Genomic DNA, 24,149 nt, shown 5'->3' with positions numbered 1-24,149 from the left:
TTTCTTCATCATTCTTCATGTTGCCTGCATCATTGACCTAAGTGGATAAGGAGCCTGCTAGAATTTTTCTTTGGCAAAAAAATAGGAAGAAAACTCTAAATAATCCAGCTATGCAGGTTCAGACATCATGCTCCACAACCAGGCAATTGTGGATTGTAAATTAAAAGTGAAAGAGGAGGGCATGCTGCAGGCAAGATACCTACTCTCTCTTGCATTTCCCCATCAGCCCATGGTTTATTGAACCCATAGCCTGTAGTTACCTACAAACCCAATGATATGGCTTCCTCTTTTTATTTTTTTATCCAACTGCTCTCAATCAACCTTCCATCCTCAGCCTTTCTTTAACATACAGTGTTAATAATCTTTCCTTCTTGTTTGCTATATTCTGTTTGAAAAAGTTTTATCCTTAAACACCCTCATTCCAATTATGAGTCTCACCCCACCAGGTTTCAGTGTCCCTATTGTCTCATATTCAAGTACTTTAAAAACCCTGAGAGTTTAAGACAAGAGTTTTAAGACATGGAAATGTTTTTTCACACTAGCTCAAGTTCCAAAAAAAAAAAAAATAGGAAAATATTCATTTACTACTACATTTAGATTTTTACTGGAAAGTTTCCCACCTTAAAATGTAAAATACTTGACATGTACAATATTTGGAAGGGATAAAGCAGGCTGGGTGCTGTGGTGTTGCAGATAAAAAGAAGTGATAAGAATTAAGCATACTCTTTCAGCACATTCCTTCTCTGCTTCAAATAGCCTACTCTGACATCAATTCAGAGGGAGGGAGGAGCTAAGGTTGTTCTGGGCTCAGTTTTCTTGCATGATATTATATGCAAGTTCCTAATGAAAACATTTTGGTGGGAAGGCTCTGGCCTACAAGTCCAGTGAATTATAAATAATTAAGCAATCCAATTAAGCAAATAAGGAATTCTGAGTGGTGCTCAAAATCAGTACATTTGTTAATCCTGCAAGGCTGAGATACTTTATTTCCTAGTATTTCTTAAAAATTTATGAAACAGATTGTATTTAAAGCTTGTTTGGTTGATCTAGACAGTATACAATCTACGTATGTTTACAGTCCACAGACTGCAGATTCATATGCATGCAGTTTATTTCCATGTAATGGTGCATACATATGTTCATACGGGAATTTCTAGATGATAGCTCAGAATGGTTTTGCTAGTTGAAGAGTATTCCTTTCACCAAAAAAGGAATGTGACAAAATATTATAGCCCTTGCATTACTGTTGTATTGCAGCTTACTGAGTAACATACAGTAGAAAGGAGGGATTTCTATCTTAATTCAAGGAATTGCTCATAAAAATACTGCTGCTAATCTACAGAGAAAGATTTACTAGTATGTTTAGTGGGACTTACATAAGATTGAGCTCTCTAGAAAAAATAGTATTTCTACCTTAACCATTATAAAAATAAGTAGCCCAGTTGTACATAGATATCTTTAAAAATCTAGCCACCAAAACACCATTATGAAACTGAAAACTGAATAAAGCCACTAGTGAACATTGAAAATATTTGCAGGAACAAATTAATAAGGAGCTAAAAGGAAGCAATGAATTAATAGGAGCAATGCAGGCAAGTATACAATTTAAGGTAAGTCTCAAAGGACACAATCCTGTTCGTTGCACCCTTAAGTACTCATTAGTCCATGAAGAAAGGGGCTTATGAGCATCCTGTATAGAGCTGGAGAAATGCCTTGTCCTTTGTGCCTTGCTTTTTTTCTTAATGAACTTCACTGTCTATCTAAAGCATTTTGGAAGTGGAGTAGCTGAAGTCTCAAAATAGCTTGTATCCTGGACTTTCCAGTCTTTTCCCCACACTTTTGCTCAAAAAGCCTCTTTTTAATGCTTCTCTGAGCTTGCACTTCCAGCCTTGGAGAAGCAGCTGGCACATTTCTTTCTATATCACCTGGGAGAGGGACAGAGCTTCAATTCCCATCTTCAGTGCCTGAGTCTGTGGAGCAGTGACCTTGGAGCTCAGATTCTGAAATATCCTATGGACCCTTGGATACTGTCCAGGACTTCACAGGACTTCTCCCAAATCAAAACTTGCTGTTGTACAAATGGGCTGCAAGACTGGATGTTGTATGGAGTAATTGGCTGTCTATTTTTGCAGGCACATTTTAATTTCCACTCTCTTCTCACATCACCCACTTTCTTTCAAAATTAACTAAAAAAAAGCCTTCTTCTCAGATTCCGTCATGGGAGAGAGAGCTGAACACTAGGAATTTTGTAGGGGCAAGGAGGGAGTGAGGTTAATGCCTCGGTATCCCTCCACGCCAGGATCCAATCCATGGAGTAACATGTGACTTTTAAGTTCACATTCCACACCTAAAAGAGGAGGCACCACATATGGTGCTTGCGGTAACTGTAATTGGTCTGAAATTTGACATAGTTCTATACATTATCACATAAATCAAGGATGCCAAGTTTCAGCTTATTAGTGCAATAGGTGTCATTTTGCTAAGCAACAGAATTTGATGCTTATCGCAATGGAACCATTTTACTCTAACAAAGAGGTACCACTCTGCCTGTCTGTCTTTTCAATTCTATGCCATCCCATAATCCAAGGATTAATTTCAATTTGCTTTCCTTTATTAACATGTCCAGTTTGTCCTGTTTATTCCCATATAGAGACATTGGAAATCATGGGTTGTACACTCCAACCCACATATTTGCTTCTCGCCTTGCATATTAGTGTTTACCTGCACTACCATGCTGGTTTTAGTCATACTTCCATTCCCCCCAGTAGGAGGTGTTAGCCACTCTTCTGTTATTCCATTGTCCTTCCCTGCAAGATTTAATTTGTCCTCCTGACTAGACTGTGAGATTCCTGACAAAATGCATACTCCCCAGTCCTGGTGAGATGCAGCCCATCTTCTGCCACAAGTCCTTCATCATAGAATAATACACCATGCTCCATGAATCCAAACAACACCATTTGTGCAGCCAGTCATCCACTATTCCCTCTATATGCCATAGCCATCAACAAGAAGGACAAACTGGATCTAGGCATTATTTTGGGGGGGTTGAATACAAACTTGTAACATAGCCTCCTTCTGACATAAAACCACAGTGACATCCCATACAATAGTCTCATGAGTCATAGAAGTTTCTACATTTTGCTTACAGTTTCTACATTTCTGAAATTACAGCATGGGTCACACTAGAGCTTTTCTACCATGGTCTCAGACATGCCCCCACTTTTGTTATATTTATTTAACATCATATATAACCCTGTCATGAGTACACTTCTATTACTTGTTTTGATATGAAGTGTCTTTAGCTTTTCTGATACCTTCCTCTCTTTCTCTTAGTATGCAATGCTGCTACCAGGAATTTAACCTTTCCCTTCTGCACTCACCTAGGTTTCTGTTAGCTTCTATCTCTCAGACCCTTGTAATACTTGACAATATTAGGTTTTGACTCTTCCTAGTTGCTAATATAGCCTCTAAGTAGTATATCCTTTACTTCCTTCCCTTTCCATTTGAGTCTTAAATGCTTTTTATACCACTCTGAGATTCTAATGAGAAGGCTGCCTCTGTAGATTCTGCAAACTGCTGACAGATCACAACTGTTGACTGTCTGAAAGTATCTGTTACAGTCTGATGAATTAACCTGGTCCAAAAATGGGTCACATAGTTAATAGCAGGTGCCAGCTCATGAACCCATATAATACCAATTCTATGTAAATTACATTGGTTACCAGTTGAAGCCTAGACCCAACTTAAAGTGCTTGTTTTAACATACAACGTCCTAAATGGCTAGGACCTTGCTACCTAAAGGACCACCTTTTCCTATATATACCTACCTGCCCATTAAGATTGGGGCAGGAGGTCCTTCTGAAAGAGCCATCCCTCAAGGAGATGAGAGGGGTGGCAAATAGAAGAACTTCTCAATTGCTGCCCCTCATTTATGGACTAGGCTCCCTGGAGAATTTTGCCTGGTGCCAACATTCTTCTCATTCTGGCTCCAGGTGAAAACAATTCTCTTCTCCAGGTATTTTAATAAATTATTTTAAATTGACTTGTTAATTTGTTGTTGTATATTGTTGTTCTGCTCACTTGATACAATTTTAATGCCCAATTGTTATATTGCTCTGGTTTTTATATAAAATTGATTTCATTGTTTTTAGTATTTTAGCTTTTGCAATATTGTTTGCTGTAAGCTGCCTAGAGACTCCTGTTGAACTTGTGGGTGGCATATAAATCTAATAAATAAATAAATATTTCTCCTTGCACACTTCCAAGCTCCTCCATACAATCTCAGTCACCAACCAATCATCTCACACTCTCATTCCCCTCTTTTACTGCTCACTTTTTTCTGAAACTTATGAACATTTAAAGGAATATACTCATAACACTTTAAATCATCATAAACCGAAAAAATTAGTTTTCTGAAATTTGTTGACTATGCTGTCAATTTTTGTTTGGGTCTAATAAAAGTATTATCATGTCTCAGCTTTTTAATATTCTGAAAAAACTGATGTGGTGCAAATATTTTATAATTAGAATAATTTATGTAATATTATATTTTTTGGTCTTTTGAGTTGAAAATCATGAACTAGCTCCCCATATAGCCAGGCTTGGCTGCATGGGGTGTGTTTACCATGGGCATTTGCTCACGTATTTTGGGCCTTCAAATCCTATTAGCAACACATCCCTGGGTCCAATGTCACTGATTATGGCGCTTTCCTCCACTCACCAACTACCTCTCTGTCAATGCTCAAGGAACTCGGGGACTTTGGACTGAAAGTGCTAATCTGTTTATCAAACTAGAAGTCAAGCTTTGTTCCACAAGTACACTTTCTCTTCTAAAGAATGAATTGGATTCACACATTTTGAATAATACATGCATAGAGTCAGAGAAAAAAATTCATATATATCCGCAAGCATGGTCTACATACAGTTTAGACTGAATTTTATTATTAAAGGTAATCAGTTGTAGTCTAGACAAGACTCCCAGATCTTTTCCCCAGGTAAAATGTATCCAACTCCTATACTTGGTCCCCAGTGACAAAAGATCAGCTCTGCCCTTCATCTTCCTACCAAGGCCCTCATGGTCACTTGCAATAGGTTTAAAGCTGTGTTTGGCAATGCTGTTTGTATCAGTTAATGTCTTCCAGCCAGGATGAAGCAATAACATGTTCTGTGTACAACATTCAAAATGAAGCAATAAAGTTTTCAAAGTGAAATGGAAGATTTAGACTGGGTGTTAGGAAATATTTTCCAACTGTAAGATGCAGTTCCGTGTACATTTATCTGACAAAAAGCCCCACTTTAGATTTCATTTCCAACTAAACATGGATCAAAGGAAGAAATTAACCAGAGGCAGCCTTTAAAAGTTGGTTAGCCAAGCGTTCCATTGGATTAACCACCTGTTGAGTAAAAAAAATTAATGGCAGAAACTTTAGACTTTCCTACAAGTGGAAACACTTGAACTTCAATTTTTAGGGCTACAGTGTAACAGCTCTGATGCAGAGCCAGTACCAAAGTATCCTGCCCATGAACCAGTTCAGATGTCCCAGAGACAATTCCATGGATGAGCATTGTGTGTGAATCATTTCAATTTCAATTCAATAGGGCATTCCTGGGTTGCTTCATGTTGTCTGAACCCAGAACTTCTGGGTGGTTTGAGGATTGGTTCTGTATTGTTTAGCCATTATCAACACCAAGTTTCTAGCTTTGGATGCCACAAAACCAGGAATGGGGTGTTCCTGGGTTGCTGATTAAACTGGAAGCAGCTCAAATGCAGTGCTTGCCTCCAGCAATTCTTGAATTAGGAATTGCCCAGGAATTGCCCCCATAACATGTGAACTAGGTCCCTGTGCAACATAGGTGAGGAAAAGGGGAACAGTTCTGCAGCTAAGAAGTAGCTCACTTGAATTTGCAGCCTTCTCTCTCCTTTGCCTTAAATCAGGGAGAATATGACTTGAGAATAAGACAGAGGCAGCACACAGATTTTTATGAGCTAAATAAAAAGAACCAAAACTGAAAGATGATGATCCATTGCTGGTATGTATATAGGGGACAGAAAGAGTTTTGCTGCAAGCACCCCTAAATTGGTCATCACAATGGAGCAGCAGTCAGCCAGCGAGAACGGATTCTTTTTACAAGTTTACCAAATAGCATGGCTAAAGACTTCTTTCACTTGTCAACAGCCATGAGATGAAGTCTGTGCAAGGAACTTGTGCAGTGCTGGGACAAAGTCAAAGAAACGCTACCTCGAGTGGAAAACATCTGTACCCACGAAGTGAAAAATGTACCAAGTGCACATATTTTGACTTATAAACTCTAGCCAAGAGGGTGTCCACTAGCAGAAAGGGAGGTTCACAGACCTTTGACAAAGATAACTTGATCCAGTGTCTGCAAGAGGTAAGCCCCGCAACTCCGTCCCACCCTATTCCCTTACTCTATTAGTCCTATGGAGCTCGGTGGAATTTGCTTCTTTCTCTTAAGCGGGGACAGAAAGTAGCGAGCCCCTTGCTTTTCCCAGCCCGTGTCCAGTATTCTGCGCTGAAAAATACAACGACCGGGGGCCTTTAAACGAAGGAAAGAGGGGGCTGAAGAGGCCGCCTCTTCGGTTCCTTTGTAACCAAACGATTGGCTGGTGACGGGGACGGGAATGGGGAGGGGTTACTTAATCTGATGTCATAAGCCTACAAGTGGGGGAAGGAGTTATTTATAGAGGCGAAGAGGAGCCGCGAGGAAGCTTGGTGAGTCCAGGGGAAAAAGCGGAAGGCGCGCGGGTGGCCTGATTTCGAGGACCGGCGGGAAGGGGGTAAAATCATACATGCCAGCTCTGGCAGGAAAAGCGAGTGTTTCTTCGCCAACCCGCGCAGCTCTCTTTTAACCACCTCGTCTGCTCTTATTGTTTAGCGCCCCGCTTGGCTGATTATTCGTCGTTCTCCGTATCCTCCTCAATCGTCACCGAACAAAAAAGAAAAAGACTAGGCGTGATGGATCCGTGTCACACCGAGGAGACCGGCCCAGAGATCCCCGGCCTTGGTGAGTGGGCTCCGTTGATTGGCAGGGCGAGGATGGAAGGGATCTGCGGCCCAGCGACCGTTAAGGCCGTTGCTGCGGGTTTTCGAGCGCTGGCGCAGATCGGGGGGAGGGGCCTCGATTCCGGCGCCGCGATCCGTCGCATTTTGCTCTGTAAGTCCCCCCTTTCCCCAATATCGGTGCGGTTAGCACAGACGAGAGCCTAGAATTGCTGCCCCAGTCCTTTTCGAGCTCGCTCCTTCCCAGCGGAAAAAGCGAGTGACGCTCCTTTTCGCTCCCCTGTTTATTGTGAGCCTCCACTCCTTCCCCCCTCCTTTTGACCACGTCCTGCCTCCGCCATTGTGGTGGGTGTTGCCTAGACGGCGCGCTGCGCTCTCGGCGGCCATTCCGAGGCCTAGGCAGCAGCGAGCGTAACGTACAGGCCGCAGCGGAAGGGAACGGTTGGCATCAACTTGGTTTTGTTTCTCCTGCCTCCTCGCTTTTCTCCCCCCCCCGCCCGTTCACTTGAGGGAGTAATAAAGTTGGCTAAGAGCAGCGATCAAGGATCGCGTGAGGGAGGGGGCAGGAAGCATTCTTCTTATAGGCATTCTGGAAATCCCCGAAATGGAGGGGAACGGAGCACGTGACCGACGGCGGTACTGAGACGAGGCGATCGGGTGGAGCAACGTGGGTTGAAGTTCATGCCCCCTCCCCCCGCCGCTTCTCTCCACAGCGACCTGACCTATACTGGGTGTTTTTTAAAGATGTTTTTTCCTTCTCTTGTCAAAACGCTCAATCGAAAGGAAACGAAGCCTCATCACCATGGCTTCATTTTTATCTAGCCTTAAAACTCGATTGTAATGTTACCTGTGCTAATTGTAGTGACCAAGGCACCATGGCATGTAGCTTTCCGAAAAGTGTGATGTTTTGAAAACTTATGATTCCTTATGTAGGTGGTTTGAATAGCTTCATCTAGCTAAGGAATACAAACTTAAGAACTCACTTGGGAGTCAAACTTCTACTGAAAAGACTTGGTACAATTCTGTGTGCATTCAGTCAGAACAAGGTCCTACAACTCTCAGCATGGCAGCCTGAAGGTGCAGGCAATTCCATGTTTTTGAACTTTATTTTTTCCATTATCCCAAGGACCAGAAAAGATTCCGCTACAAAGGTTTAAGAAAAACTTAACTGCACTCAAGTTGCCTGTGTAAATGGCTTTTAATCCAGTTTTCATCAATACCATCACTTCAGTTCTTGTTACATTACTCTTTCCCCATGAGATCCTGATCGTACAACTTTGTGCTTGCATTCAGTTTGAAATCACTATTACGAGTAACAGCAATATTTGTAAATATAGTGGTGCTGTATTGAAGGAAACATTTCTTGTATGAATTGATTCTAGCTAAAGACAGATACCAACCTCACAATGTTTATTGCAACATGAGCATCTTTAAAGCACCAAAGCAGCTTATCCAGCTGGACAAAAACATTCTAGCAACCTGTTATTCATGCACACCCAGTAGCAAGGTTACACAAACTTTGTTGAACAAGATGGTGTGAGTCACCGCTTCTTAGTTCTTTATGTGGCAACCTTCTGCCTTTATTTACGTGTCCAAATAGAAAACAGCATCTTGTTTGATATCAAATAGTCTCTTGATATCTATTAGTTTATTTGATAGCTAAGCAATTTGTACACAGGAAAGAAATGCCAGTTTTCCAGATGTTGTTGAGCAGTAGCTTAGTTACGTAGTCAAGAATGCCTTTACCTGTGAAAACAAGATAAATGAACTAAGTGTTCAAGGCCATTCAGATCAGAATACCAGGACAAACAAGATGTGCACATCCATTAACAGTTGCATGCTAGTCTGCCTGTAAAGCAGAAGGGGGGCTATTTACTTCAAAGCTGAGTACAGGGGTGGAATTACAAATCATCCTCTCACTGCAGTTGAAGCAGGTTTCTTCTAAGATAAGGTCTAATACTGGACTCAATCTGTTCAAAGCTGAGGGGAAACACCCTGGCATGGGGATGTGGATTGGGTCTCTGTCCTCCTGTGCCCTCTTGCATCTTTAAAGTTACCTAACACTTATTTGCTAGGCAAGTCAGGCATGTGTTTAATAAACATTAGTAAACGTAGTTTGACTAACAAGGTTGGTATGGGGCCCACTAATGCTTAACAGTCATAATAATTGCTTTGGGTTAACCTGCAGTAAGCAATTTTCATGGTAGTATTTTTTGATCGAAAATGTCCCATATGTATTCAGGAATTTAAGCATTACTACCTTTTTAGGTGTATGAGTATTATGTGTATCTAAAATACCAGCAAAACATTGTGTTATAAAAGCCAGTCAAGAGTATTCAGACAGGCAAACTTTGTAAATTGCAGGTATAAATCACTAGAACTGACATTCAGGTACTGGAATTAACTAGATTATGAAGCAGGCTATAAACAAAGTATAAGGACAACAGCATCCAAGAAGACCAATTGAAGAAAGAATCTTGTGAAGTATATCTTAACTACAAAATGTAGATTGAACTAAACTCAATGGCATATTGATTTTAAAATCACATGGGGTGACAGGGAAGATACTTACTTTTTCCAGTAAGTACTCCTGTTTTATTTCATTGTTGTTGAAGTCTTCATTAACTTCTAAAACCAAAATGGGTATGTCTCTAAGGTTGTCAAAATCTACCCTGCAAAACAAAATTAGAGTGTACTGTAAGTATACTTTAGCCATTCTATAGGAAAGTCACTTTGCCTTTCTTCCAGCAGTAATTAAACATCCCACTGTCTCAAATCAGCTATTTCTAGAAAACATTTGACCTAGACAGATGGTTTCATCAGATCTTAAGGGCAATGGGACATAGTTCACTTTCCTAATGTTGAGTGCTTACCTGAAAATAATCCCCAGTGACTTGATTGGAATGTTTGACTCTGACGAGATGCACTTAAAATTAATAATTTTATAAACTAACTGTGGTAGTTATGGCTCAGAAAAGCTGCTTCTGCTTGTCAGGATAAAGTTCTTTTGAGCTAACAGAAAGCTTGTATTGCCTTGATTTAGACATCAGTTGTCACATAACCTGGATTTTTTGCCATATGATAGAATAATTTTGACCACTAATTTGAATTATTTTTAGTTAAACCTGAGCTTTCAGTTGAAGACCTGTGTAACAGACTGGTAATAACACAACAATCCTAAAAACAAGCATTTAACAACAGCTGAACACTTGTTAGTATGCAGCTATTACTGTACTGTGAAGTAAAACTTTGACTCTTTCGGGACGGCATTCTGCAAGGAAACGTGATAGTAAGGCGATGTGGGCTAAATGTAATCTAGTGTACCAGATGAATTAGATTTTATGTAATCAGATGATTAAAGGCTTTGATTAGATGTTCTTGTGCCCCAGCATAAGTGTCAAAGGTGTAAAAGTTGCTTACTTCATTGTTCTCTCATGAAGCCAGGTTTCATGCTTATAGTGAAGGTTTTCTAGATATTCCAATGGAATTCCTTGTTCTTCTTCTCTTCCTCTATGTTTCAGCCTCTCCATGCATTTCTATGAATTTTAAATGCCAAAATAGAAAACCAAGCTGACTGGTTAATATGGAAAGTGCATCTAACAAGTTTTTTTTTACAGTGGGTACTCCATACCTTTACATGTAGCATAATCCCTACATAAATCCTTTAACATTTTGACTTAAACATTTGCTAGAAGCAGAAAGTGCTCTTTACTCCTTTGTATGCACTGTTTTCACTGATATGAGTTTTCTGCTGGCTTAAGCATGATGTAACACCCTAAACCAAAGCCTGCTAATTTGGAAGCATGTCATATTGATATCAGCTCAGTTTGAATTTACATTCAGATAAATAATCTTAGGATTGTATCCTTAATGAATAGTAAACTTGCTTGATGGAAAAAATGGATTTCAGATTCTTGATAATGCAGCTTGTTACTTAGAATTGGATACTGAAGATACAGCATGATTACCAAAATTGAGATGATGCACTGAAATGCATCTGCTCAATACTACTATTGTTTAAAAATCAAGTTTGGGATTTTTACCTTACCTGTTTTACATTTAATGAATAACATACTAACACAAGAATGTTTTAAAACAAATAGTTGAGTACCCATTGTTGTCTCTTGGCAACAGCAAATACTGATATAGAATCTCTTGACATCAGAATGACAGTCAATACATTTGGATTCTTGTTTTAGACTTGCCTCAGAACTACAGTTGCTCTAAGTAAGTAGCATTTGATTAAGATCAGTTTATTTGTGACACTTTATACTGTCCATTAATCCAAGTCTTCTGGGCAGTGAAGGAGAAAAGTTAAAGCTTTGTCTAGAAGATACCTCTTGTCACTTCTTGAGGACAATAGGTATAATTTAATATGTGTTGACCTAAAATAACAGTATAGTGATTTGGTCTTGTTTAGTCAATAACCTGTTTTATAGCTTCAGTAGTTGTATCAGTTGAAATAATGTGGCTCAGTAAATGGCTACTGAGTCTAGAGTCCTGTATAATAATCACCTAATTCTGTGCATACATGGATGCTCTTGCATTGCTTTCATCAGCCTTTGCTCTGGAAAGTTTCCTGAACTTCAAGAGCATCCTTGTGGGACACAAGTTGGAAAATCTCAACGTACACACTTTAGATACTATGAAAATATGTAGTTTTTATAAGGTTTTTCTTACAGGTGTATATGCATACTGTGAATCTCCTAATTTGGTGTTGATATTGCACCTAAAAAGTATAGCTACCTTTGAGGAAATTGGGAGTGACACTTACCTCAGGGGTTGTCCGAAGGTAGATAATCCCATCTAGCTCCAAGCTGGAGTCAAATTGGTTCAGAAGCCATGCATGCAAGTCCTGGTAAATAGCCCATTCAGTTTCATTTATGTCTCCTGATTCAAATGAGTTGGAAGCAAATACATACCTGGAATAAAAAGATTCTTGTATGTAACTAGATAAAATGTACTTTGAAACATCTGCAGAATTTTACTTTACATGGCTGAACAGAACTACAAGCCTTACAAGGGAGACTTAGAACCAAGAAAACATTGGCTGAAAAGCATTGATAGCCTATACTTCCTAAAATCTTCCTCTATCAAGTTTGGCAAATAAACTTGGCTCATTGAAACTAGCGATTTTGTGGAATGGTGTTGAAAAATGCAAGAGAGAATTTGGAAATCTTAAATAGGAATCTTGAGTTAACATTCCCATCAAATATAAATATGTCTAATTCCATAGGTACCACTTCAAAATGGGAAACTCATTGAGGATTCTTGCATTTGTAGTAATTAAATTGTAGCATACTTGTAGCTGCTCAGAACACATGTTTCTGAAAGCACTGTAATATTTTCATGCATATTCTTACCTATCACTGTAGATTGATCTCTCAAAAAACTGCACAGGATGTTCTGCTTCATGCAGTTTAGCAGAAACTGGTTTTAATTGTGCTTTAACTCTACTCAAACAGGCGTAAGTCTGGAATGTATAAGCCCATCGTGTAGGTTTGCTGTACAACATTTGAAGCAGGTTTCCACCACTCTTTTGAGATGTTGAAAGCTCCTGATGATAAAAAGATGCCTGTCAAGTACTACTCAGTCACTTAAGTTTCCCATGTATTAAAATCTACATTGGCCAGTTTTCTTGTAGGTAAAACATAGGATGGCAGAGAAGCACTCCTAGCTGTTGTGACTACTTCAGCACTTGTATTAACAGTCTTTAAAACTGGCTGGCTCTTGTCCTGAAATCATTATTCTTGATGGCTTTCATTAGCCAAAGTTTTAGGAGCACTTCATGATTTCTTTCTCCCTCCCGCACTGAGATACAACAGTTAGCACTTACTTGGCACTCATTTTCAGATGTTTGAATATTGCACCACTTGGCAATTGGTTCAGGAATTATTTCCCACTCATCACTGTATTTTTCTAATAGTTGGACAAATGTAGACTTTCCTGCAGCTGTGAAGAAAAACATACTTGGGGTAGGGATTTGTTCTATTAGAAAATCAGTATCTTCTGGTCCCTGACCATCTTTCAAAATCTTAAAATAACTTAAGTAACTCACTACCATGTGCATACTTACTGCTCCCCCCCCCAAAGCCCTTATTTTGGAGTGTTTTGGACTGTCCACATCTACTCTGTTTGCAGTCCTGAAAAGAATAGTGTAGCATGTTCTCTGAAAATACCAAGTGTGTGAATGTTCTGTCTCCAACAGAATCTGCCTTTACACACTATCAATGAAAAATACAAGCATGATTTTGGGGCAGCTTTATCTTGTGACTTGCTTGAAATTTTCCTCCATGAGGTTTTGTTAAGCTGGACCTACTTCTAAAATCACAGAACAGAAGTGAACCAAGAACTGAAGGCTGATTTGTTGGCTTATTTTCGGCATTGTTGAAGAGTACTTGCCTGCTTATGAGAGGTTTTGACTTTTTATGAGAGTTTTCATAGTTGTAGCTTAAAGGCGCCGTGGTGCCACACTGTTTCTGTTCACTGAGTTTAAGCGCCGGCTCGTTCGTTCCCTCCAAAAGAGTGAAAAACAACTTCCGGGCATTTGGCGCCATAAAACTTAGATCAGCCAACCGCGGAGTTTTTAGAAGAAAGGGAGAAAAGAGTAGCAGTTCTCCGCCAGCAAAGGGAGACTTTTTGAGGAATAAGCCTGAGTTGAACAAGACACGTTGCTTCACGAATGCATGCAAGTGTTAACAAAAAGTATACAAAAGGGCACTTACCGATATTCCCTTCAATCGAAACTTTCTTGAGGCGTTTTTGGAAGCTGCGATCCAGGGAGCCGGTCGGGCAGAGGCGCTTAGCTGGGGGATTCATGCCAAAAGTATTTGTTTGCTGCGGTACTGGAGGAAATGGAGCGAGTTATCCCCGCGCCTTTACTAAAGTTCAGAAGTCCCGCCTCTTGTCAGCCAATCTAAGGCGACGACCAGCCTCTGCCCTTGCTCCTCCTCCTAGTTTTCAAAAACGGTTTATTACTCTGTTCCCGCTTTTTAGACAATTCTAGAACACCCTGATAGTGGGCGGATGTTCAGACAAGCTTACAGTAGCCGCCCGTATTCACTAGCAGACTCTTTGCAAACACTAAGAACCAGACGCGGCTTGTCTTGTGGATCCAGCTGGGATTTACGATATAGATCATGGCTATTTTATGGAATGAAATGGTACCTTACCCAAATTGATTCTTAACGGTGTTCCTAGGTTGAGGAGGCTTAAGTATGCATGAAATCAGTGGTATAAAGCCGCCATTATATATAGAAGGGGCTGAGAATCAGGTGTTTGTAAAGGCTTTCGTTTCCGGTTTCCCTTATGGGGCTCACAGCATTCTTTAGACTGTTCCCTGGTACGTTTCGCCTGGGAAAGATGAAAACTTAAAAAATCGATAATTTTCTATTGCAAGAATGCTTAGGCTCACATTCTCGATGGTAGAACGCCTGAACGGTGGTCTTCTGCATATTTGATTAAGGCACGTTGCGAATTTTACAGTGCAATCAGATAAACATGTCTACTCAGAAACACGTCCTATTACAGTTGGGCTTACTCTCGGGGAAGTGGGTATAAGGATTGAAGCTTTAAGATGCACAATTTGTGTCGAAATGCGAAGGAGTGACATTGTACAGCTTTACTCTGATACACTTTGTTGACCGTGTCTCCGAGAAAAGCGTGGTGTCTCGTCCAAAGTGATTTAAATACTAGAGCTGCCACGATGTCCTGAGCTGCACGTACAGCATGGGAATTGTTGCTGATTAGTTGTTTTGTGGCTAAAGTCAAAACGAACGCGCGGACTCCTCGAGCGAGAGCTTTGTTCTTAAACGCGTGCATATGCCACCGCTAGACCTCTAGTTAAGCGGATGTACGTTCTCGGAGCGACATTGGTTGCGGTAGGAAAGTGTATTGTGATAGGCCCTATGCGATTTTACCCCGAAATTCAGTGGGAACTTCCCAAAGAAATGGGTGTAGGAATTTCCGGCCGCCTCCTAGGCTTTTTCGAGAGAAGCGAGTCTACTACTAGAAGGCATGCGCAGATGATAGTTAAAGGCGTTGGGGGAAGGGACCTGGCCGACCGTACGGTGCATGCGCGATGAGGGAGCTTAGGTACACGCATGCGCGCCTGCCTCCATTTTCGGCCACGCCGCGCCAGAGTTGAGGAGCAGGTGAGCTCGCTTGTAGTTTACTAGCGGTTAATCGCAGTCTTTTTGCTCTGAGGTCTTCGACTAGGCCAGCAGTCCCGCTACGCGGCTCTTTCTTTTCCGGGTTGCTCTCGGCGACTGAAAGCATTTCTTTTTGAGGCGGAGTCGGCGCCAGGCCTGGCCCGAGCGGAAACGCAGTAACCGCTCGGCGCCATTTGCTAAGAACGTACTCCCGCTCGGCCCTTCTGTGTTTGGAGAAGCGAAGTGACTCTTAAAACCGCCCGCGCTTCCACGGACGAAGATTTCTGTTCCTATGTGTACGTGCTGTCGATACTTAAAGTGGGGGACGGGAAACAGCAAATCCTTGCGGGGGAGGGTGCGTTGGCTTACGGATCTTCTGCCCCACTCAGTGTGGCGATGTCTTTGTTTGCCCCGTAGCAACAGAAGGGGAAACTGAGACTACACTCACTTCCAGCATGATGTTAAACACCGAAGGTGGCGAAGGTTATGTCGTTAAAGTGCGGGGGCTGCCCTGGTCCTGCTCTGCGGATGAAGTGCAGAGGTTTTTCTCGGGTAAGGCGCCTGCGTGTTCCCTTACTGTCGCACCCCTTTTAACTACGTCCTGCGATGGCATGAGTCTGCAGGGTGTACCCCAATATTCTCACAAAATGCAAAGCTGCTGCAGAGTTGTTCTTTCTTCTCCATTATCCTGTTTTATGTTACAGGTTGGATTAAATCTATTGCTCAGCTTTGGGGAAGTAGTAAGGTGCACATTTTAAAGTACTTCTGAGTACACTTCCCTATGGTAAGAGGGGCAGTCACTTTATTATAGTTGTCCTTTCAGAGACTATACCAAATGTAGTTTAAGTCTGTATTTAAGACTGTAAAGAATTAAGAATTATAACTGCTGATACTGAGGACTTGTAAAATTCACACCTGTTGCTTATTCTTGTTTTCTAGTACCTTCCTATGCACAATTTTGATTGTTAATCGGTGGCAAGTTCTGTGAAGTGCCATGTTCAGTGATCATGTATTTCTCCATACCTCAAGATACTTGAAAGATAGTTTCAGCGATGTCTGCTAAAAACTAACATACCATTATGAATCAAGCCTTTCCACACTTAAGTGCGTTCAACTCAATGGTGCTTATGCCAGAGGTCTGTCAGTGTGTTTTAACTTGTTCTTCCACTTTCTCTTAGAATGCAAAATATTAAATGGATCTTCTGGGGTCCGTTTTATCTACACAAGGGAAGGTCGACCAAGTGGAGAAGCATTTGTTGAATTGGAAACAGAAGAAGATGTGAAGTTAGCATTGAAGAAAGACAGAGAAACAATGGGACACAGATATGTTGAAGGTTTGGATTGAATTGCCATAGTAACTGACTAAATAGTGTTTGATTTGGGTGGAGTTTAGATGCATGACTATTTTCTGTGTATGTTACTGTGAAACTGTTCTCCAAATGATTGTCGTGCATTAACCTTTTTGTGCTAAATTCCAAAGTTCATTAATTCTAAGTGCCTCTTGCAGTCTTCAAGTCAAACAACGTTGAAATGGATTGGGTTCTGAAGCATACTGGTCCTAACAGCCCTGATACTGCTAATGATGGTTTTGTACGTCTTAGAGGACTTCCATTTGGTTGTAGCAAGGAAGAAATTGTTCAGTTTTTCTCAGGTATGTGGGGTACAAGTCTTAGTTATAGCTATGGGCAAAACTAGAATTTTAGTGGCACTGAATGCCCAGCAGCAATAGTATTGAAACAAATTATATTTAAACTGCCAATCTTGAATGGTTTGTGCCTCAAGTATTTTTAAATATAGAATAATAATTTAAATAGTCTGTGTCTTTGGGAACTGCCTCCAGAATTTAAAGTATTGTCTGAAACTTGGCAGCATCCCAACCACATAAACAATGTTTGGATGGCACTTTAATAAAGTAAATATTGGTAGACTGGAGGGAAAGTTACCTTCCACTTTACTTAGTCAAGCATTTAGAGTGTTTAATTATCTGACTTTGAATATCTGGATCAGCCTTCCCCATCCTGGTGCCTTCTAGATGTCTTGGACTCTACTCCCATCAGCTCCAGCTAGCATGGTCAGGAGTGTTGGAAGTTGTAGTTGAAAACATCTAGGCATGAGGTTGGAGAGAGACTGGTAATTGAATAAAACAGAGTAATTGAATATTGTACTCATAGCTTGGTTGAAAGAGTGATGAAATCTTGGAATTATGCTAAAATCCACAGTGGGGCAATATATGTATTAGGACTAATCAAATTTTTCTAAACAGTGACATTTCAGAAAGTGTCATCAGGTTAGATGCTATGCAGTGGGGGGAGGAAGATGGGGAATGATGCACAAATGCCCTTCAGTGTTGTAGTTATAAATTCTGCAGTTTTAGACTCACGAATTAGTCTGGACTAGGTGCTGCAGATACCTGGTTGCATTGCCCAGTGTGGATTTTGGAGTGTCTTGACCAATATTGTTTTTTGTCTTTTTACTTCAAAATAAGGAGTAGAAACTTTAGTTTTATTGTAATTTGTAGTAAGAGTACAGATTATATGTATGTTTACAAATATAAGTTACTTTCAAGATTTGGCATGTATTACAACTGTTTGCTTTATAAAAACTAATTTGAGGCTGAAATACTGCACATGCATATGAGAAACAAGGCTTAGATTAAAACAAAGATAAATCATCAGAATGTTTAGAATGTATTGCAATAGTTCGAATAAGTTTGAATGTATTTTTTGTTGAACTAATGGTGATGAGATCAACTTGCATAATTCTAGATTTATTGAACTTGTTATTAAGTTGTTTTTTACCAGTTTTAATTGTGTTCATATATATATTTGTTTGAAATTAGTATGACAATGCAGATTCTTCATTTCATTACTAGACTTGTTAAATATTTTGCATGAAGTTCTCTTTGAGTCTAATTAGGACTTGTTTGTAGAATTGATTTTGCTGTATTTTATTATCTATAGAATTGATTTTACTGTATATTTAAATATAAAGTAATAGATGAAATGTTTTTAGTAAAAATTATTTTAATGTTTCTCTTAATATTTCCTGCACTTAAATGGAGAGGATGTTAATTAAGTGCTGCAGAAATTTATGCAAGCAATCTGAGTTAAGAATCTGTCAGATTATATATATATATATATATATGATAAGTGTTTTGTGTTTGACATGTTCTTGTTCTAGTGTTAATAGTATACTATGCTGATTCTAAATTTAAAGTATAACTTCTGGTGTATTGTAAAGCTATAAGAAAATCATGATTGGGCTTGTGATGTTAATATTACCCCCCTACTGGGGTTATTTGTCCTTGGGTTGAAGGGTTGGAAATCGTGCCAAATGGGATAACATTGCCGGTGGACTTCCAGGGGAGGAGTACGGGGGAGGCCTTCGTGCAGTTTGCTTCACAGGAAATAGCTGAAAAGGCTCTAAAGAAACACAAGGAAAGAATAGGGCACAGGTGGGGATGGATGGTTGGTTGGATATGTCACTCTTCTTATGGTAAACTGTTGTTAAATCCATATTCTCTCTTCTTAAGTGCTTACCTTACTTATATGTAATGTCATACCCTACTAACACCTTCAATTGTGTCATGAATGTTAATTTTATGCTTATGTATGTGCAGATTGGCTGATGTGCTAGTTCTGCTATTCCCCAGACCACTCAAGCTGTTAATTCTGAACAACTTTAAAGATTTTTTTTAAGAAAGTTGAGAGACTATGGCTTTAAATTTCTCTAATAGCACCAATTATGCCTCTAGCTTTAAAGACACTTAGTATCTTATTACCATAAGAAAATGTGATTGCTAAACTTGTTCTATACATTGATGTAACATTTTCTTGTATAATTTTTCACATATGAATTCCCAAATGTCACAAAGGGTTTTATTCTAAGTTTTGTGACTTAAATAATGGAAGCATGCATCTTTTGCCTATGCTGATTTGCTGTGCAAACGCATAGGATGGGCTCATGAGCCCACAAACCTTTTTGGAGTGTACTGATGGGTTAAAATGTTGGCGGAGGCTAGCTTTTTAATCCTCTTGCATATTGCCATATGAGCAAAATGTTGGGTGCTGTTGAGTGGACTTGTCCCTCCAGAATGTGTTGTAATTATTCAAAAGTTAAACTAGTTTGCTCTCCCTAACCCTTAAGGTTGGGATACCTTAATGAGCACACACACAATCTCAAAATGATTTATTGAATAAGCCTTGGATGTTTATTACTGTAAACTATAAAATCTGGCTTAAATTTGCCAGTTCCAAGGCTATGGTTTTAGACTGTATTAATCTGTATAATTCGGTGTGCAAAGTTTAAAAAACTCAATTAGCTTTGTGTATAAACCTCTAGGTACATTGAAATCTTCAAGAGCAGCAGAGCAGAAGTGCGCACTCATTATGATCCACCTCGCAAACTAATGGCCATGCAAAGGCCTGGTCCTTATGACCGGCCAGGTGTAGGAAGAGGCTATAATAGCCTCGGTAGAGGAAGTGGTTTTGAAAGAATGAGACGTGGTGCGTATGGTGGAGGTAAATATGCAAAACTTACTTTATGTTTCAGAAATTGCCTGAAATCGGTGTACTGGCAAAAGTAATTTCAACATATTTTACATTGTGATTTACAGGCTATGGTGGCTATGATGACTACAACGGATATAATGATGGCTATGGCTTTGGATCTGATAGATTTGGAAGAGGTAAGTATTCCTGATTAGGGCAAATGAAGCAACTCATTCTACATACAAAAGATTTAGAATGGACTGTCCTTTCTACAGGCATGTCAGATCATAGATACGGTGATGGATCATCTACTTTCCAAAGCACAACTGGTCACTGTGTGCATATGAGAGGATTACCTTACAGAGCTACAGAGAATGACATTTACAATGTAAGTTACTGTCTTGGCTGGCTTGTATTTGGTTGATGCAGTATTCTCAAGATGACTTGCATTTAGACTGTACAGAATTTTTCATTGAATTAATGTTGACCTATTTCTAATGTTCTCTTAGTTCTTCTCGCCCCTTAATCCTGTAAGAGTACACATAGAAATTGGACCTGATGGCCGAGTAACAGGAGAGGCAGATGTTGAATTTGCGACTCATGAGGATGCTGTTGCTGCAATGTCCAAAGACAAAGCAAATATGCGTAAGTTAAGCGTGCTTTCTACAGAATAGTGCACTCTTTTATATTCTTGCTATTGGTCTTACCTTTAATGTTTTGGAAATCTGGTGGGGGAAAGTGCAAGCCATGTAATTTTCAGCATTGAAAAGGAGTCTATCCTTTGTATCAAGATAATTATATCCTTACATTGTATGTGAAGTGACCTGACCTATCTGTCTATGTTAAGTCCATTACTATTCTTTTGTTTCCTTAGAACACCGATATGTAGAACTCTTCTTGAATTCTACAGCTGGAGGAAGTGGTGGTGCATATGGCAGTCAGATGATGGGAGCAATGGGTATGTGTAAGCAGTTCAGTTTTGCGTTAAATGTTCCTGCTATTTTTATACAGATAGCTAATTTTGTACAGTTTGTGCTTATTCTAAGTGGTCTAAAACTGAAATTCAACATTCTGTCTTAATCACAGTCAAGGAAACGGAAGGGGTAGTTCAAGATTGGAACACTAACACATTGGCAGGTATATAAACCTTTTAGGTATACATTCCAACAATTAGGCTGTTAAATAAATTAATGTGTGTGTTGTATGAGTGGCGGGATGACTGCTTTCCAGGGAGGGGAATGATAACATATTGGGGGTGGGGAATAGATGCTCTTTCTAAATGTTGCTATAGTTTGTTTCTGGGAAGAATTTATGGGCCACTGGGTGGAATTACATGAGTGATAGCTGTCACAGTGGTAATTTTGCATACTAATGTCTTGTTAAACACTGACCCCAAATTGGGTGCTCTATCTGTGGGCTTCACTGTTACTTGGAACTAATAATTTCAGAAGCTGGGTTTGCTTTATTGTGTTTTAGTCTCAAAATGATAGTTGGTATCAGTTGAATGGGTGTGTTGTGTGTGTGTGTTGCTTTTATAGCACTTTGCAGAATGGCTTAGATTTTGTGCTTTACAAGATAAGATTAAGTTAAAAAAGCAAACTTCATATTCTCAACTGCAAAAAAGTTTTGCAGAGATGTGAAATAAGTGAGCTAATTACATAGAATTATAATCCATTGAATTCTGCATTGTTTTGTCTGTTTTTTAAATGTAGAAGAGTTTTGTAGAATAGAATTTCTAGTCATTGATGTGGAAGACTGCAGTTTGGCATCTCCCTTGTGTTTCGAGCAATATGTACAAAATGGCTTGTCTTGTGTGTTAGCTTCCAAAAGCTGTGTAAGCCGCAAAATACCTAGCTCCATATTTCCAAATACATTTTCAGATTTGGTTCAGTATAATTGAGATGAATGTGCAGAAATGTAAGTAAGGAATAAGTATACCATATTCAGATAATACAAGAGTTACTTCCCTACTTTATTGAATGGTTCAAATAATACCACAAGCATGAATAAATCGGTTATTAGCAAAGTGTCTGCAACTCCCTCCTTTATCAACAAAGGAAAAACTAGCAATAGAGATCCAGGCACACTATAAAATAGGGGCAGATTTGCCCTTTTTCAGAAGCGTGTAGTGCATAGGTTCTTTATAAAAGACGGTGGTAGTCAAGGTCTTAACATGCATATCCTTAACTTGAAAGGAAGCCAATCCAGTTATGGTGGTCCAACTAACCAACAGTTGAGTGGGGGTTATGGAGGAGGCTATGGTGGTCAAAGCAGCATGAGCGGATATGGTAAGATGTTTTTATTAGTCTTAGTTGGGTGTTTGTTGGAGTTAAGTCTTCGTATGCAAGGATCAACGGCAAATAATTTATCTTTGGCAAATAATTCAGATATTTTAAGATTGTTCAGGCATTTGGTTTTAGCTGTCTTTTAGGAAACTTGGAGAACAAGTCTTAGAGCAGCAAGAAAGTTTCCTGATAGCCATTGATAAAGCATAGTTTAAAAAAAAAATCTCATGGCATGAAAAGTGATGTGCACTGGATATCAGTAGAGGGAGGGCATGAACATGTACTAGGACTTGCTGTGCACACACTTTACCAAAAAAAATCTGGGAAACTGGTTTGCAGTTGGCTTTATAGAATTTTTAACTTGTGATACATAGAAGGAAGTTTGTCTTTTTAATAGTACAGGATTATGCAAGGTGATATAAGAGGGGATAATTTTGGAGGTGGGGGCATGTATTGCCTTATGTGTAAAGAGTATTATGCTTTTGCAGTAAATTCTCAAACTTGTTATTTGACTTAGGTAACCAGAGTGCAATGAACAGCAGCTACTACAGCAGTGGCAATCGTGCATCCATGGGAGTGAACGGCATGGCTGGAATGTCTAACATGTCCAACATGAGTGGTGGCTGGGGAATGTAACTGGTCTCCTAATTTTTGGTCAACTTTTTTAAGAAAACAAAAAACTAAGTTTAACAGTTTTGCAATACAAGCTTGTGATTTATGCTTTACTTGTAAGTGAAATCAGGATCATTTTAAAACATTCAGGTTCAGTATTTTTGAATATGCTGAAACATTCATCTAGGGTGTGAGTCAAGTAAAGAAGTTCCTGTTAAACAATTTTCAGCTTTTTTCCAGTTTTTGTTGTAGGAGTGTATTTGAGCAGTAAGCGTATTTAGGTTAAAGCTGTTTCAATTATGTTAAATGTTGCTCTTATACCATATAACACCAAACACTGTTCTCAGTGCATGTTCAGGAACATGCTTTTTTGTACAAACAAGATAATAGGAGCTGTGTTGGAAACCCAAGTGAACATTTGGCATGTTAGTTCTAGTTTTTCTTTTTAATATCTTGTAAGACACATTTAAGCTTTTTAAGTTAATGGGGAAATGCGAGATGCAATACAGCTACCTTTAGGATTTTGGTCTTGGTGTTCGTATGAAATCTGAGGCCTTGATTTAATCTTTCATTGTATTGTGATTTACTTTTAGGTGTATTGCGCTAAGTGAAACTTGTTAAAATAAAATTTCCTTTTAAAAACTGGAATTTATTTTGATTTAAATGAGCACTATTCTGCCAGCAACTATTCTGAAATATCTAGTCTAATAAAAATCTTCAATGTTTTGACAGAGCTTGGTGGTAACCCATGAAATGGAATTTGTCCAAGAATAAGTATTCTGTAAAAAGTACAGCATCTGATGTTTACCCATCCATTGCTCTCTACAATGTTTCCATAACCCTTAGGGAACATGAGACAGCTTTAGAATGTTTTCCATGCACCATTATCTTTCTGTTCTGGAAAAAAAGGATAGATTCAGAACTGTCACTGCCTCATCTGGATTAGATGAAAAAGAGGTACTGCTGGGTGTCACCTGGTGCCACCTCAGCCCATACCTTTGGGTGTCCTCTCCTGGTGGTTTCATGTACATTTTGAATAGCATGGGGGACAAAATGGAGCCCTGTGGAACTCCATGGAATAATTGCCATGACACTGCCCCATTTCCCATGCACTACCTCCTGGAATTGGCTGGCCAAGTAAACTACTCCAAAGCTGTGCTTCTAACCCTCAACTGTCCAGAAGGATACCATGGTCAATGGTACTGAAAGTGTGGAAAGGTCCAGGAACCAACAGATGCATTACCCCCTGTTCTTTGCCTGGCAAAGGTCATCCCATAGGGCAACCAAGGCAGTTTATGCCCCAAAGCCAGGCCTGAAACCAGGCTGGAATGGCTCAAGATGTTCTGTTTCCTCCAGTGCTACGATGCAATTCCTTCTATGCAATTGTCTGCACGAAATCATTTATGGCCACTAGGCATTCTTTTTGAGCTTCCTGCTGTCTTCATGTAATTGTATATGGTCGTCTTCCATGAATTTTACCCAAGGAATGCACAGTCCTTTTGGTTCTAAAAGCAGCATGCACAACCTTAATAGAATACTTTGTTAGCAGTATTGGGGGAAGCAAATCATTGGGATTACTGGGGATGGAATAGT

At 39.6% G+C, this 24,149-nt stretch overlaps 2 protein-coding genes and 1 long non-coding RNA gene across 8 annotated transcripts; 1 reads left to right on the top strand and 2 right to left on the bottom strand.

The window, feature by feature from the left end:
* Positions 1 to 4,913: 4,913 nt before the first annotated feature.
* Positions 4,914 to 7,299, bottom strand: LOC123035950. The gene is made up of 2 exons (XR_006417059.1): positions 6,354 to 7,299; positions 4,914 to 5,393 (listed from the first exon to the last, which is right to left on the bottom strand). It is a non-coding gene; the product is annotated as an uncharacterized LOC123035950 (long non-coding RNA).
* HNRNPH1 (heterogeneous nuclear ribonucleoprotein H1) lies at positions 6,663 to 23,204 on the top strand. Of its 6 annotated transcripts, none has more exons than XM_044454651.1 (14): positions 6,664 to 6,731; positions 6,895 to 7,023; positions 15,593 to 15,721; positions 16,348 to 16,503; positions 16,677 to 16,820; positions 18,485 to 18,623; positions 19,511 to 19,689; positions 19,785 to 19,856; positions 19,914 to 20,047; positions 20,169 to 20,304; positions 20,534 to 20,617; positions 20,746 to 20,796; positions 21,855 to 21,947; positions 22,462 to 23,204. In XM_044454651.1, the coding sequence occupies exons 2-14, from the start codon at positions 6,975 to 6,977 to the stop codon at positions 22,578 to 22,580; spliced, it is 1,485 nt and encodes a 494-aa protein (XP_044310586.1). In that variant the 5' UTR covers positions 6,664 to 6,731; positions 6,895 to 6,974; the 3' UTR covers positions 22,581 to 23,204. The 6 variants fall into 6 exon arrangements, with proteins under 6 accessions (XP_044310589.1, XP_044310586.1, XP_044310584.1 ...); XM_044454649.1 differs by having other exon boundaries at positions 15,587 to 15,721; XM_044454652.1 differs by having other exon boundaries at positions 6,665 to 6,731; positions 15,587 to 15,721; positions 19,935 to 20,047.
* LOC123035949 (deoxycytidine kinase 2-like) lies at positions 8,207 to 13,923 on the bottom strand. The gene is made up of 7 exons (XM_044454655.1): positions 13,745 to 13,923; positions 12,856 to 12,971; positions 12,383 to 12,576; positions 11,794 to 11,941; positions 10,440 to 10,555; positions 9,592 to 9,691; positions 8,207 to 8,765 (listed from the first exon to the last, which is right to left on the bottom strand). Exons 1-7 carry the CDS (start codon positions 13,836 to 13,838, stop codon positions 8,742 to 8,744), a joined length of 792 nt encoding a protein of 263 aa, XP_044310590.1. The 5' UTR covers positions 13,839 to 13,923; the 3' UTR covers positions 8,207 to 8,741.
* Positions 23,205 to 24,149: the final 945 nt, after the last annotated feature.

The sequence above is a fragment of the Varanus komodoensis genome, unplaced genomic scaffold (assembly GCF_004798865.1).
Source record: "Varanus komodoensis strain SLA01 unplaced genomic scaffold, ASM479886v1 scaffold7_3, whole genome shotgun sequence".
NCBI lineage: Eukaryota > Metazoa > Chordata > Lepidosauria > Squamata > Varanidae > Varanus > Varanus komodoensis.
Note: the sequence above shows the minus strand (reverse complement) of the source record. Positions and strands in the feature narration are given on the sequence as shown.